Below are 16,550 nucleotides of genomic sequence, written 5' to 3'. Positions count from 1 at the left end.
TTACGTCAGTAATACAAAAATGATCCATTAAAAATGGAAATTGTTCTGAAATTACATGCTTAATAAAAGTATTGTAAGTCCAGTAGTATTTACAGATGGGAAATAGCCGCTGAAGCTAATATGAACCAGCAATTGCTGTATTTTTCAACAGCTCTGAGCTATATATACACCATGTGTACTCTTCTGTTGCAGTTAGTTTGGGTTTAAGCTGAGGAATGGTCCCTCTGGTATTGTAGATCCCAGTCATGTCCTACTGTCTCATGTTCAATAAAATAAAAATGTTTCTTCAGCAAGAAAGAATCCACCACCATAAAGATACCCTGAATATCAAAAATTGCACGTAATAATCCACTTGGAGATGGAAGGGGATTTGTACCTAAATTGTTGTTTATTTAATGAATTTCAAGTTATTGCCTTAATAAGTCATAGAAACTTTCATCAAAGGGACATTCATCTGGCACTGATGTATCTGAATATATTAAGTAAAAGCTTTCTGTTCATCAAATACAAAACTTGAATGTGGTGTTTAACCAGGAAATATCTATAAATTATGTCAGCCAGGACAATAAAAGTGTCATCAGTTAAACTTTGTCCTTTTAGCATATTTTAATTTATGTAAAGAAAAATTGAACGTAGCCTGAAGCAACTACTTTCATTCAAAATGGGTTTGTGGTACAGATTTACACCAGATTCCCTACTATTGCTTGTAAATGTCCATAAACACACTAGAATTTCAAATTTCACAAGTGTCATACATTTCTAATACAGAGATAATCAAGTACATGTGTAAGAGCTTGAATTCCACACAGGTTTCTGCACATAAAAACATGGTTTAAAGATAGCTTTCCACTGCACACTGAATGTGTTTGGTTTTGTACAATCAGCAAAAACAACACTAGCACAAATGCGGTGGTTTGTGCCTGTAACTTTGCAATACTGCAGAAGTTACAGCTTGATTTCAAGGTTCAGGACTTTGCTCGGAAGCATTTCAAAGTAATCAGCATTAAGCCATTTCAGTAACAACTATTTCCTAGCAAAAAAAGAAAAGCAGGCCATTCAGAATTTCTTTATGCAGGAATCTTCTCTCAGATCTTAAAAAAAAAAAATCAGATGTTCAAAGCATATGATCTTGTCTCCCTTTCACGAGGTTTATACCGTGTGTCAAATGTGATTGTACTGCGTATCTTTGGCGCATTCCACATTTGTATAACACTAACTTTATCTCCTTAATAAAAAGATAACTGGGATAAAATACACACCTTTTAGTTAGAAATTTCCATCTCTTTCACAGTGATCTCTTTACTGCCTCAAAAATTACAGTGTTACATGAAACAAAGTATTGAAGAAAATGAATGTTACATATGTGACAAACATAATGAAGGTTTAAGTCTTGCTCAAAATCCAGTGCTGGTAATATATTGATTTCATGGCTTAATAGTAAGACTTTACTGACTGGAGGCAAGGCCTCAGCACCCAATAAAGTTATGTGATCTGCAACAGTAAACTGCTTTCTGAGAAATTAAATCAGTAGCCAGATGGAACAAACTAAAATTCACAACATGAAATTTCTCTGAGCTAAAATGGAAAATATATTGCTATTAGTTCTATTCATTTTAAAAATGTCAGATACAGGACATCATTTTAGTGTCCTATTATTAAAATGCTTTGTGAGGAGCTGTAAATATATATTAACATATCTCAAAATTAAGCACCTCAGTGATGCATGTAAATGTTCTGTTGCTGCTGCTCGAATTCATTATAATTTGTCTGTGGCATCAGCTGATACCTCTAAGGTCATCCTGTAAGCACATTCAATGGCTTGTTTACTGAAGGGAAGTTTCCACAGAGCCCCCTTATATTGATGTTATTATGCTGATTATCTATAGCAACCACAATGCAATATAAAATGAGCATCATCTGTTATAACTTTTATTTCTCACCCAGTTCATAAGACTGGCATTTTCAGTTTTATTTAAGGAAAAAAAGATACTCTAGTTTACTAGGGTATGCTTCAAATGATCATGTTACTTTTAGTATAAGAATTCCATGTTATCTGGTCAACAAATAATTCAACATTTAATAAAGAAAAAAAAGCATGAAAGAGTAAGAGTATTTTTTCCTCTTTACTTTGGTCATTTTTCTACATGCTGAGGGTAACAAGGTTTTCTACTTTTTTCAGAGCTATTTTTGTGGAATTTTAAACACAGCCCAGTCACATGAACATAAATGTAGAATATGGAACGTTTGACTATTAATAATACACTGTTATTTTAAAATAATTTTCAACCAAGCATACAATAAGATTTTAAAGCCACTTGAGTAAATTTTCACAACAACAAAAGGCACATTTGCTTCTTTCAAGTCATTGACCACTTAAGTCTTTGAAACAAAACTGTCTCTCTATACATCAGAAAATAGTTTTGAGAAACTGATTAAATAATATAGGACCAACTTCAATGAAAGAAAAATAATAAGCAAGTTTTAGCATGTTTATTTTAACCATGCAAGAGAATGACTAAGCTTGAATGAATTGTTAAAAGCCCCCAGTGAATAGATGGAACTGTTACTAACAATGATTAAATTATTCCTATGATTACATTGCCTCAAGTCCTGGTGAGGTGATGCAAACATCTGGATTTCCAGTGTAGATCTTAACGCAATCTTTTAATAAAATCCATCTTCATAACAGCCACTGAGGACTATTACCCTAATAATACAACTTGCATGCAATTATTCTGTGTTACACTTGTATTTTTTGTCACTCACATGTCATTGAAAAGCTTTACAAGAGTCCTGTTTTCTTCAATTTTTCAAATGACTTTCCTTTATTCATGTGCTACTAACAACATTTGCCCATTTCTAACAGTTTCTACTCCCATTTAATTTTCTTTGGTATATTTTGAGGTGTGCATGAGGTTTCTGGCATTGTACTGGAAATACTAATCTTCACTCTACAGACACCAGGGTCAGAATGTAAAAATTACTTACACTACAATTACTGTGATCAGTCATTACTTAGTGTGTACGTGCATTATACATTTGAAGACAAGTACCTGTAAGGACTGCACTCAACTTCATCTCTTCTCATGTTCTGAGGTGGGACATCCTATGAGTATGTATCATTAACACAGCAGCAATGGGCAGACAGTCTTAGGACACCAGGCACAAGATGTTTCAGCTTCCGCAGTCAAACAATGCTTCAATTTTTTTTTTTAATTTTTTTTTTTTTTTGGCAGAAAGGACGACTCTGGTAAAAATAATTGCCACAAGCACAGAGTTCTGATGTTTGCCATTGTTCTCAGCAGAGAACAAGTCTATTGGCAGACATCAATCCTACAGTAGAGTTATGCCCAGATCATGTATGGTTAGCTTTCAACAACCTACTCAAACATGAATATCTGACACCAAGTACAGAAACCTGATGAACTCCTTGTTTATCTAGGGCATGCAAGTGTCATACTCTATAGACCTGCACTACTGCTTCCAGACTGTCAGGAGCACCAGCATAGAAGACCATCTAGTGTCTATAACGCATGGAACAGACTTGTAACTCCATCTCACTTGAGAAGTGACACTTGGAGACCACATTCCCTGCATCTGTAGGTGATTCAAGACAGCTTACATAAACATCTATTTGACCAGCATTTTTCTGAGGTGAAGACACACATTCTATGTATCCCTGGAATCCCGATACTAAACTACCTCTGTAATGCTTCCTGCACTACTGCAGCTACCAAGGATCTTTGCAGGAATTGCAGCACATAAAGCTTTTCCAGAACCACTAATGGCATCTCCCTGCTTATTTTCAGGTAGAACGATTGAAAAGACAGTTTAGTTTGTCAGAGTTATCTGGATGGCTTCAGAATTCCCTCTTTTAAAGAGGGAATATCAATATCAGAGCATGGGTAAGACTTCCCACACATATGTATGGTTCCATCACTCAGGTGTCAACAACATGTCTATTACAGCTCTTGAAGTGATGACAATTGACTATTAACAGGTTAGCATAAATTGTCGATTTATTCGCTGGAGATTTAGGATACCGTTTTTCTTCTATTTTCTGTTTCTCAGGCATTGGCTTTGTGAGTCTGGAGTGAGAGACCTGAAGGACATAAGCACTATCATTTTCTTAGATTCCCAGAGATAAGACCTCTCATTGGCCTCAGGAGGGCGTGCATAACAGATGCATTAGCATAGGCTAACTTGCTGCATGCAGCATCAAGTTATAGTCTACGGCACAAAGATTCTATTAAATGTAAAAGTTGAGCACCATACCTCATGCCCTGTGATATGCATGAGACCAGAAACAGCAGCTGCAATGGAGTCATATCCACCTCTCTGAACCATTGGACCAGCTTGACCATAACCTAAAACAGGAGGAGAACAATTAGTAATTCAGTGAAGGACAAGTACAACATAAACACATATTACTCTTTCAGTACAAAAAGGAACCAACTAGTATTTCTCATCAGCTGTCATTCACAAGTTGTCCAGATTGTACCACCAGTGAATACTATTGTATTCTATTTACTCCCCGCACATTTTTAGGAGTAAACGGTTGGATTTATCCTGTGCAGGTTGATGATGTGTTTGATCTTAATTCTAGACAGATTCCTGGTCCTGCTATGTTTCATGCACTTTGGACAGAATTCCTTTTGCAATTTGCTGAGTCAGCTGAGGTGGGATTCAGATGTCATTTCAGAGGCTCTATGGTATCTCTACAGGTCTCCAACTGCTGTCCAACAGGGCCCATGTCGCTTGTGTTATATCTCCACTCTGCCATAAAGGTATCTTGAATACCACAAATGATACCAAAACCATGACACTATGGTTTAGACACAATTTGTTCCCCCCTTGTCTTACTTTATTCCACATCTAAACAGAGCTACCATCAAAATAAAACATACTTTACAACAGAGGGCAAAGCTGACCCTTTAGCAAGTACACGCAATCTGTTTTCCAAAAGTTAGCAACAAAGAAATGCAAGATACAAAAACACTGTTATGGAACTACATAAAAACAGTTTTCTGCAGCTACAGAATTAACTTAGAATTAACAGCTGTAACCAGAAGGATGCTCTCATGCTCTTCTCTGCTTTAACTCATCATGTTCTTCCAACAACCACCACAAAACCTTCCAGTTGAGGAGGTCTTGCAGGATCCACTGAAGAGGTTACAAGTCCAGATATCAATCCTATTCCCCTGCCAGGGATTACTGCCTATTAAGCACAGTATAACCTAATAATTTAGGGCAGAAATTTGAGGCAGTTAATGTACTGGGCCTGCGTAATGTAATGACCTTAAGTGGTCAAAGAGCTAAGTCTGGTTTTCTTTTATGGAACCAGTGACCACCAACACAGAGGGGAGAAGTCATCGGGGAAGAAGCAACATGTTTGATTGCTATTACTAGAACTAATAGAAACCGTCAGAGCCTTTATGAATCAGAGTTAAGAGTCTCTCCTCCTCAAAGAGGCAGCAAATTTAAAAGCTATTCTCATGCTTCCTTTTCCCTTTTAAGATATCTCTAGGAGAAATCCTCTAATTACAGGAGCAAACAGTTAGGAGATACTTGTCACAGACAAGAGTCCTAGTTTGGCTGGCACTTTTATGGCAATGTTTCTGTACTACTCTTAGCTGTGAGGACAGTATTAAAATAAAAATACATCAACATATACTGCAAGATAAACTTCCTGAATCTCTTAAATTCCTTTTAAATTATTCTCCCAGAATAATCGTCTCTATATATAGACAGTCTGGTTGGTAGACCTAACAGTCTAAACATTGGCTTTGTTGATTACAGCACACAATTAAAAATTATTACTCATTGGGGTAATCTTTCTCAGTTCCTCCAATGCTGTTATGCATAAAATTCATAAATGAATTCTAATGTACAGTGCAAGAAAATAATGATCACTTCAAGCTGGAGTTAAAGCACTTTTTTTGCTTCAACTTCACACCAAGCAAAACAATATCCACTAGCCATACCAATTTCCTCATTATACCACAAACTATCTTAATTACCTGATACTTTTCTGGAGACATCAGATCCACATTGTGCAAAGCTGAGGAGGAACTCAACCTCTACACTCTGTGTCACAGGGAGTATCAGGATATTACAGCCAGCACATGACTTTCTCAACGTAGCCTCCAAACAAACATTTTGGAAGAAAGGATTCAACGCTTTTCTTATGGTCAAATCTGTATCTTACTGACTTTAGTACTCACAAAAGAGAAGAGAACAAACATACCAGTTTACCCAGTTTTATTCAAAATCACGGCTCTGACAATAGCTGATGGTGAGACCTTAAAGAGCAACTGGTGATGTTTCTTCTCATATTTACACACTTAAGTTCACAGAAAACAAGAGTGTTCTCATTTTCAAACATAACAGGACTAGCAAATAAACTATGGTGTATCCACCCAAAAATGCTCTGAAGAGCTCCAACTATATAATATACCATTATCTCATTGGAATGAACTGTAGCATTAAAACCATTTAAATGTGTGGGGTCACTTCAAAAACAAAATCTTGCTCAATAAAAAAAAATACTTAAACCAACTTTAATTGAATAGTGAAAAGCATATTGAAGTAAGTGAGAAATTATGTACTGGCCTCAATTATTAACAAAGAAAACACATCTCAACACGTCTGCTCACACAAACGTTTTCATAAACAGAAAACATCTGAAAGTCAAGCATTTCATATGTAGACAGAACAACTATAAAATGCTTTGCGATGCTCTTCTGGTAAGGACAAACACCCATTCCTCTATATTCAAGAAAGGTGATAGCTAACAAGTTATACATTTTTCCAGTGTTATTGCAGAAATGCAATTTTTAAAGTCCTCTCCATGCTTTGTAGCAGCCTGGTTTTGAAATAAAAGTTATTATTTAATGGCTTTCTAGTTAAAATGAAAGGTTTTAAGGAGTGTTTAATTAGTTTTCACAGGTCACAATAGATTTTAAAAAAAAATTACATAATTCTGCTCTTGATCTGAGTTGATAAAGCTAGTGTGGGGACAAAAATATGTTGTCACTGGAAATGAAGCCCAAGGAACTAGGAACATATAAAATGCCTGGAAGAAGAGGTAGCCATCTAACTGTTAAGTGTTAAGTGACAAATAGCTATTTCTAAAAATGAAAGGTATCATTTTCCAGACAAACAAAGGCTGAACATTATTATTCTAGTAAACTACACAGGTCAATGGAGCAACCCAGTGCAGGTGTTTTAGAAACAACTATGAATATAAATACAAAAAGTTTGAAAGAGAGCACAAAATTACATTCAGAAAATTTTCAGCCTGGTTCACAGATCTCACCATAACTGTAATATATACACATATATACACGGATACATATGTATATATACATATGTATTTTTATATATACACACATATATGTACATATAAAATATAAAACAACCTCTTAAAGATATAAAAGTGTCACCCAAAGCTTGTTTGTCCAATTACTCTGCATTCTCTCACACTTGAATTCACCATGCAAAAGCGTAGATTTGCAGCTACGCACGCTTAACCCTAAATATAGGTTCCTTTTAGCATAACATAGTGGCTTACCAAGTTTAGATACAACGGAAAATATTTTAGGTTAAAAAGATAATCCCTGTTGAATACAGACAGAATAGACTTTACAGCGGTGGTTTCTGAAGATGAAACCAGCCAACTGCTGACACTCTTGCCCTGAACAGCCCTCTAGTGGAGTTCACCTCCTTAGGCCACAGTCAATATTTAAACAGTGTCTTTCTACCAGCAGAGAATTTATTTTAGTCCCTTAAGTCCAGTGAACATATTTTCATTTGGGGGGAATGTATTTCAGAGAAGAGACAAAAGAATTTAAAACTTAATTTAATAAACAGAGTTTTCCAAAGCATTTCAGCTGGAGAGGGAGCTGCACAGATGCCTAATCTCATGTAAAGATTTAGATTTGTATAAAACGGACTCTGGAAAGAACAAAAAGAAATTTGCACCCCCTCTAAATCCCTATTCCACTCCCAAAATCCCTAGTCTACACCTTGCACTGGGAAGGCATAATTTATTCTGATACCTGCCACATCCTCACATACCTAGATTTCAAAATTGTTGTAGCATGAGCTGGTTTGCTCTACTGCAAAACATACATCAACCAAACTGGTGACAAGACACAATAACCCCCAGTCAGATCTCCAAGTGCCTCCTAAAAATTGTCGTTGTCAAAGCAGTATTTAATCTGCACAGCAAGCATTTGCAACCACCAGAAACACAAACTCCAGCTGTCCACTAAAGGACTATTTGCTTATTCAGCACAGTGACTCATACCTAAACCTTCCTGCTCCTGTCCTGACCCTGCAATCAAGCCTATCTCCTACAGAAGAAAGTGTACTTTTATTGTCTTTACCTTTTGGTGAGCAAGAAAAATGAACTGGGTGTGAGAAAAGCGTGAAAGAACACATTGTACCGGCAACTTCGTACCAGCTTAAGGGAAACACTGGCCTTTATGGCAAATACTTAGGACAAAGTAAATGCCACAGCTTTCCACCAGCAACCCTGTATCCCTCACAATTTCCACCAGCAACCCTGCATGCTATTCTGTATCTATTGTTTTCATATTTGGGGGAATATGACAATTAAATTTTCATAAAATAAGGCACCTAATACGGAATAATGCAGCTCACAGCTGTTCTAGAAAAGCCTCCAGTTGTTTGATGGCCAAATCTTTGATACAGAGCAACAAAAGAAGACTCAAGAAGTCTAAAAAAATATTAATCTAGCAAAACTGAAAGATAATCATGTCAAGATAAACAGTAAATTATAATAGCACTAAGATCCTCATCACTAGCTGGGGGCATTACAGAAGTAACTTTATACAAGATACTAATTTCAACTGATCAAAGATTCATTTGGTAAAATGAATTGGAACAAATAAATTTCCCATAAATACTGGCAATATATAGCCATTCCAATTAAAACAGTGAGACTGCTGCTATTATCTGATTAAATTACATCATTATTAATACATCACAATTCCTGACAAAGGGAAGGACCGAAAGTATTTCTTTCCCCCAGCTTTTTCCAGTTGGATCAGAGGCACCTAGTAAAATAAAGACACTCTTCAACGGGGAACGAATCTTAGCTACTTCTCTAGGGTTGGTGTGGCATTTTTTAGGAGGCCAATTAGTCTGAAATGCTGAAGTCACCTCTGACACAATGAAAGTCATCATTTCTGTACTTAGGGTACAAGTGCCATGTGATGGCACTCAAGCTTTAGGAACATACCACAGGAAAAATGATAATATTTGCAGGCATCATATGGGACAAAAGTTTGGGGAAAAAATAACATGTCATAACAAACTACTGCTAGTTTATCCACTTTAAAACGGTCAATATATTTATCACGAGAGACACATACTTTGCTTTGGAATCCACCCTAAATGATTCTGTTCTGAGAGACAGAAATAAATATTATGAAGTGAGAAAGGTCAGGCTGAAGATTAGGAAAAATGTAATAACAGTAAAAGCTGTTAGACTGCACAAAAGTGTTACTAGTGAAGCTGCCAAATGCCAGATGCTCAAAAATGTCACACTAAATTTAAAAACGCTAGCAAAAACTGTTTCCAAAAAGAACTGTTACAAAAACAGACTAATGTGTCTTTCCAGGTTTAGCTTTATAATACCATGTCACCTACAACATAGCTTTATTTCATTTTTGCCAGATGACAGTGGGATTTTTAGCTACATTTATGGCAGACATTCTTCATAAATTTTTAGAAAGCAGGCAAACCAAATAAACAACTTTGTCCCAGACAAAGTTCCATGTGTCTGTACATCCTATGCTATTCCAAGACGGGTACTGAACACACATTTGGACACCCCATTTCCTTGCTTAGGAGTTACTAACGATATGATGACAGGATTCCTAACGTGTATAAAAACAATTCATTTCGGCTAGGAGCTGCCTGAAAGCATCTGGCATAAACAGACACCAATGTGTTGCAATCTCATCACTTAAAGGACAATCACCCTAAAAACAATAATTTTTTTTTTTTTTAATGTAGGTTATCTGGGTTTTTTACAAACGTTAACAAAAATGCTTCTTCATTTCTCAGGTTGTTGTGCATCCAATTTGTATTTGATGAAATTTAACACTTTCCCCAGAATAGTAGGTCACAAGCACAGTTAGCACCTTCCACAAAGTAACATCTTAAATCTTAAAAAAATTGCTAACAGCACAGGAACTGGAAGTGAGACAAAAGAACTCCTGCAACACCTGAAACTGCTACTTTGACTTCTTCAATACAGTTTGCTTTAAAGCTAATGATACCCCTGTAATTAACTGCTACAGGAAAGTCTGAATCATTTTCTGTGTCATAAAAAGTAAGGTCAGCATTTATCATTATGACCTTAGTCCAAAATATTTGTATCACATGCTAGAGAAAACCAAAAGCCATCATTTCTGCACTTCTTCATGATTTGATGGCATGATAAAATTTTATAACACCAAATATAAAACACATTGTTCTAAAAGGAGAGGAAAAACCAACATGGAGACACCCTGTCAACACAGACCAATTCCCTGTAGCTCAATTCCCACATGACAAACGACATTATAAAGGCAGCCTGTATAGGATATTCGGAACAAAACATAGAAAAATATGTTCAACATAGACATTTCTACAAATAGGGACTAAACATTGTCACAAATTCAATCCAGATAGATGGCTATCCCTGCTGAATAACAAATTAATGAGAAACACCTTTCGACTTGTTCTACTGCCAAAAGAAAACATTCAATTAAAGACAGCTTACATCTTTACTTAATAAAGATTAATGAAACAAGCAGAAGAACACAAGCAATTCTCTGTGATGACAAAAGCCAAGAATCTAACAGACGCATTATATGAAACTGCAATGTCAGAGCTGCCAAAAGCGTTAGCAAAATGAGTAACGACTTTTGGAAAATGCTTGCCATGTGTTGGTCAGAAGGGAAGGAAGTACAACTTCCTGGGTAGGCAAGCTTACAGGAGATCAGAACCGATAGGAAAAAGGTGAAGTCAGAGCAAACTGTCAAGACAGATGAAAGGAGTTTAAAAAAAAAAAAACCACACACACACACGAACAACCCTAAGTCAGCAGGCATAAAATCTGACCAACAATCTGATAAATACGGTTCATTTCCCAATTGATGATTGTGAATGTGTACAATCTATCCATTACTTTATTGCCTTTACACGTGCTGATTTAGACATTCTAACCCTGTATTTTAAACAAAATCAGGTGTTATAAATTGGAAGGCAAAGATACAATAAAATTATTAAATCAAATTTTAAAATTTCTTCTAGGATTTAGCTACTGAAAGACTAGAAGGGGACACACAACAGCCTCTGCCAGTTATCCAACTCCATTCAATTTTCATGTGATTTGGGTACCCAGCCTCACACAACTGCTCTGAAAACACCAACCTCACTTCTGGGACACAGCCACAGGCCACTTCAAACAACGCAAGCCTGGTTTTCAACAGGCTTTTAATCAGGCCTGCAAACCTCTGGGCCATTTTTTCTAGCTTTTCAGCATGCCAAACATAAGTTACAAGATCGCAGTTCTTCCCTCCATAACCTAAACTATAATTACCTATGAGATGCTACTATCACCCTCTTTTGCCAAGTCAGCTAAAGTTTAACTTGCCACTCTCTGAATTTCAAGGTAGAAGCAGCTTCCCAATCTAAGTGGAGGCACTCTTCTACACAATCTCAGAAATCAAACGCAACATGGTGACCATTTTCTGAAAACAAAATGCCAATTAAAAGCTTAAGCTTTTAGATGACACTCAGATTAAGTCCTCAAACTATTTTTCTCCCTGCCTTGTAAGGAGGCTTAGAGATGCCCAAATTCCTCACCATTGTTTTGGGTTTAGACAAATACTCCTAGCTACACACTTTCAAAGGTAACAACTCGCTCCTTCTACCCTGCTTGGTACAGATACGCCTGAACTTATGACTCCAGACACTTACATTGCAAAAGCTAATTTTAAAATACTGAAGTCAACTACCCCCACCAGAGTAGCAGTGGCATTCCCCCAGAATCCATCCAGGTTGCAAAACTTGCACAGAAACTAGCTAAATACCGGGGTGAGCTATCTGTACTAACCTCTGTGTGTCCTCGTCTACTGTGCTAGAACTCCTCCACCCACCCGCCTCTGCCATGCTATTACTGCTAAGGTAAGGGAGCCTATGCTTGTGAGAAACACCTGGCTAATGCTGGGAATCAGCCAGGAGTCAACAGAAAGACATCAATACATACTAACAATCTTGCCATTTCTGTAGGGGAAAAAAAAAATGGGTAAAACTAAGAGGCACCTGCAAGGTGTCTTTTGTATGAATATTTATAACGATATGGCCAAGCAGTACAGTGTCAGGACAGTCTCAGAGAAGTCTCAACTCTGAGGCCACCGATACGCAGTAGTCTCCGATAAGGACATGATTATTCTACGACAGAAATTTAAGCAAACTACTTAATTACGTAATTATTTCTCATCTGAATCAGACAACATTCATTCTAAAGTGGATACTACCTGAACAGACCTTCATTTGTTGTGACTGTACGTAATTTTGTTGACAGACAAATCCACGCAGCAATGTTCAATGAAGAAGCTGACCTTGACTAAGCACTCCACTATACCCAGGTGTTGCGGGTGGACATGCGTGCACACACATGAGTATGTGTGCTATGGCCCTGAATTCTCCCTCTAAGATCAGGTACATAGTCCCTCAAGGGGCTGAAGCTGGAAAAGAGTGGCAAATAAACTCAAAATCAGTATGGAATTTTTTCTAAACTTTCCAAACATTTCCTCAAAAATTTCCAAAACAAATCTGTAAAGTTTAATTCCCAAAGAGGATTAAGTTACATGGAATACAATACATTCTTAAAATTCCTTTCAACCCAATAATTTTACTGACATTTTTTGAGCCTGATTATTATTCTCTTTGGTTTATATACACAAAATATGTGTTCACCCCTTACTCAGCTCAAAGAATGAGCACGCACCTACCTCTTATTTCTGAAATCATGAACTGTAACATGAATTTCATTCACAGCCTTGATACAACATTAATTTTCTATGGAACCTAATGAAGGTATAAATCCTAGCTTGAAGTTTAAATGAACTGCTCTTGCAGATTGGATGGAAGTGGAAAGTTGTAGTAACTTACCAGTACATTAGAGACTAAGTGAAGAAAAGTTGAAAGAGCCTTTTCTTGGAAATACATATGAAAGTGATCTTAAATATTCCTAACATTAACAGATTCCCTGATTATACAATGCATAGTTAAATATAACAGTTGCTGATCATTTACAGGAATTTAATATGTAAAGCAGTAAAAAGTGAATGCATCTGGTTACTTGAAACATCTGAATCTAATAACTGATTAATTCAATGTATTGCCTAACAAATATTTTTTCTACTAACAGATTTTGCCAGTTGGCTCCTTAGGAAGGGTCATATGTGAAAAGAATCTTTGGCTTCACAAAAAAAAATCTGCAGTGGACACAACTGATATTTCACATACTTGGCTTTTTTCCCCTCTATAAAGATTTTCCTAACACAATTACCTCTATTCAAATTCTCTGACTCATATCTCATTGATGAGAAACACCTTTTAAATAAATAAATACAATACAAAGTATACCAGTTCAGTCTGAACAAACTTTTGACTGGACAGAGTACTCAAACATCTTGGGACATCACTTTGTGAAGGTTTTCAGAACTGCAATAAAGTTAAAAGAATTAGTGCCATTTATAGCAGAGGAGATGGTATCTTTACTTCCAGACCATGCATCTTACTATATTTAGGTTTTTCAGTTTGAATGTTAAAAGAAGTTACGATTCATTACCAATTCACTCCCACATATCTTAAGATCATGACTTTAATTTGACAGAAATAAAAAGAAACTGACACTTATATATTCGATACTCTGAGCAGGTACACGATATATAATACCCTTTCTTATTGTACAAATAATATTGTTTTACGATTCATTACCAATTCACTCCCACATATCTTAAGATCATGACTTTAATTTGACAGAAATAAAAAGAAACTGACATATATTCGATACTCTGAGCAGGTACATGATATATAATACCCTTTCTTATTGTACAAATAATATTGTTTTATATGAGTAAGCACCCTGTAGTCATAGTTCCATAAAATTATTTTGAAAGATGTACTCTCTCAAAAGAGGTTACAAAATTTTGGCCTCCCACTCTCCTCTTGAAAGGGTTGTCAGTTCTCTGCAAGACGTGATCACAACGGCACTAGGTACCCCTATCCTGACTTTGTAATATCCACAAGAACTCTACTCCTGGACAAGACAGTCTTCCTATCCATTAGAAAGCTTTTCTTAATGTGTAATTGGAATATTTTTTGCTGAAATTTTAACAGTTACTTCTTGTCCCAGGTATCACAGATTATTATCCTCTCTTCACAAGAACTTTTACTAATGGGAAGGCCGGTATCCACAAACCTATTCTCATTACTTTGCAGTAACATCTACAACTTTCAATGACAAAGCTTTCTCTACAAGACAACTTGCAGATCAGTGGGTTTCAGCCAACTCTGACAAATACTGGGATACAGAATGCTTTTAATGTTCAAGTACATGGAAAAGTATACTGCCACCATTTTGGTTTCTAAAAATGACAAAATACAGGCTATTTTTCAATAGTTTCTGTCTTTTACACCCAAAACTGTTTTCTTTTTTCTTTGTTAGCTACTGACAAACTGTTTTATTTTATCACAGCATTTTTAAAACAGAAGTAATGAAGACCATATGCTTACTGGGAAACATTTTCAGGTCAACACCAGCTACTTACAGTCTTCCTACCAATCTAACGACATCCACAGAAAATACCGTGAATGGGCACAACAAAGACACTGGATCTTTGGACCATTTTAATAAGTCCTATTCATTTCTTTGGTGAAGTTTCAAAACTTCACCATTTTAAAGAGTAAAACAAAACAAACAAAAATCCTGCAATCTTCATACGAAACACGTCCATCAGGCAAGGAAAAAAGATTAATAAAACAACATAAAAGATAAGAAGCCTACAAGATGAGAGATTCCCTGAAAAATATTTCCTTTGGAAACCAGCAGAGAAGTCTTTAGTAATAACAAATAAAATGTTTGGTGAACTTTTCTTGGGTCTTCTCTTTTGAACACTAGAACTCAAACACAATAAATACTGCATTACAAAAGCTTACTGCGAGGCTTCTGAAGCTGCCTAAAATCTTCCAGCTTTATTTCTGTTAACTTAGCTAGGCACCAGTCCAAGTATAATAGCTACTGAAAAATAAACATTAAACCATCAGTAAGTGTCTCCACAATTGTACTGTGTTGCTATGCTGTTCATATCCAGGATTTCAGTGCTTAATCTGGTTTCATTCACTGTAAACTAACCCAGTGTCAAATCTTACGACTCACAGGCTCTCTGTCTGCTGGTATTCTTCATTAGGACAGAGTCCAGAATCCTGAGGTTTCAGATTTTATACAAAATACTGCTATATAGATGAAAGAACAAGCAATGAGCGTGAAGTCATAAGAAAAATATTACTTCCATGCACAGCTGAAAGTCAATACTTAATTTTAAAGCAAGGAAGAATTATGACTTGTTCATTAAACTACATATATGCTTCATATTGAACAACAGTGGGAACACAGTGTTTCAGAATGGCACTCATTTTCAACTGTTTCTTATTCCTAAACTCACAGTATTTTGGACATTCAAGCTATGTGTTAGTGAAGAAATAGTAGGGGAAAAAACAGCAAAGCCTTCCCGCTAGTATGTATAATACCAGTGCAAAAGGCTAGCTCAATCACTTACAGAGAAGAGAGAAAAAAAATAAAGTACTCCTCTAGCTGCTGCTGGTGTGCTGATGACTGAAGCAGCACAAACTCAAAGATTCAGTGTCAGTGCACTAAAAAGCCCATCTTCCTGGAGGTGCACAGCAGATCTGAACCTTGCAAGGATATCAATCCTACCAACAGAGAAGGGGTCCTGTCAGCTCCCATCTGTTTCTCAGCAAGCTTTGTTTCAACACACCTCCTTTCAGCTTCCACCCTTTTCATGTTAGTTTGGATTACTGATACATTTTGGAAGTTTGGTCTGTGTCGATGCCAGAGCCCTTTAGAACTCTAGAGGTACTGGCAAAGCACTGCAAATATAGGGCAAATATAGCTTTCTGGACCAAATTACACTCCATACTATAATGTACAACCATTTACAGAGACACACATCTGAGCAATCCATTTTTACCAGCAAAAGAAAAGTTTTGTCAACATAATAACATATTTGCTAATGGCTTCTACCAAAACAGCTAAAACCAGTGTTCACACCTCTTCATATTCCTGACCAGCACAGCTGTGCTGACAGAAGCCTGTTGTATAGAAGAGAGCCTCATGCGCAGTTGCCAAAAAGTTTGTCAACCAGCTGAATTTTACAGAAGCCTCCTCTTTTGAATAGGCCTGTTTGGGATCCCAGCATGCTAATTTTGCAAGCAGCATG

At 36.5% G+C, this 16,550-nt stretch overlaps 1 protein-coding gene across 1 annotated transcript in view; it reads right to left on the bottom strand.

Moving 5' to 3' along the window:
* Positions 1–16,550, bottom strand: part of SUGCT (succinyl-CoA:glutarate-CoA transferase) — a 135,542-nt gene that overhangs the window by 102,899 nt on the left and 16,093 nt on the right. Inside the window, exon 6 of the mRNA XM_009703812.1 lies at positions 4,276–4,367. Within this exon, the coding sequence (XP_009702114.1) occupies positions 4,276–4,367 (92 nt within the window). The remainder of the gene's footprint in view (positions 1–4,275; positions 4,368–16,550) is intronic.

This window comes from Cariama cristata, unplaced genomic scaffold (genome assembly GCF_000690535.1).
Source record: "Cariama cristata isolate BGI_N322 unplaced genomic scaffold, ASM69053v1 scaffold4407, whole genome shotgun sequence".
NCBI lineage: Eukaryota > Metazoa > Chordata > Aves > Cariamiformes > Cariamidae > Cariama > Cariama cristata.
Note: the sequence above shows the minus strand (reverse complement) of the source record. Positions and strands in the feature narration are given on the sequence as shown.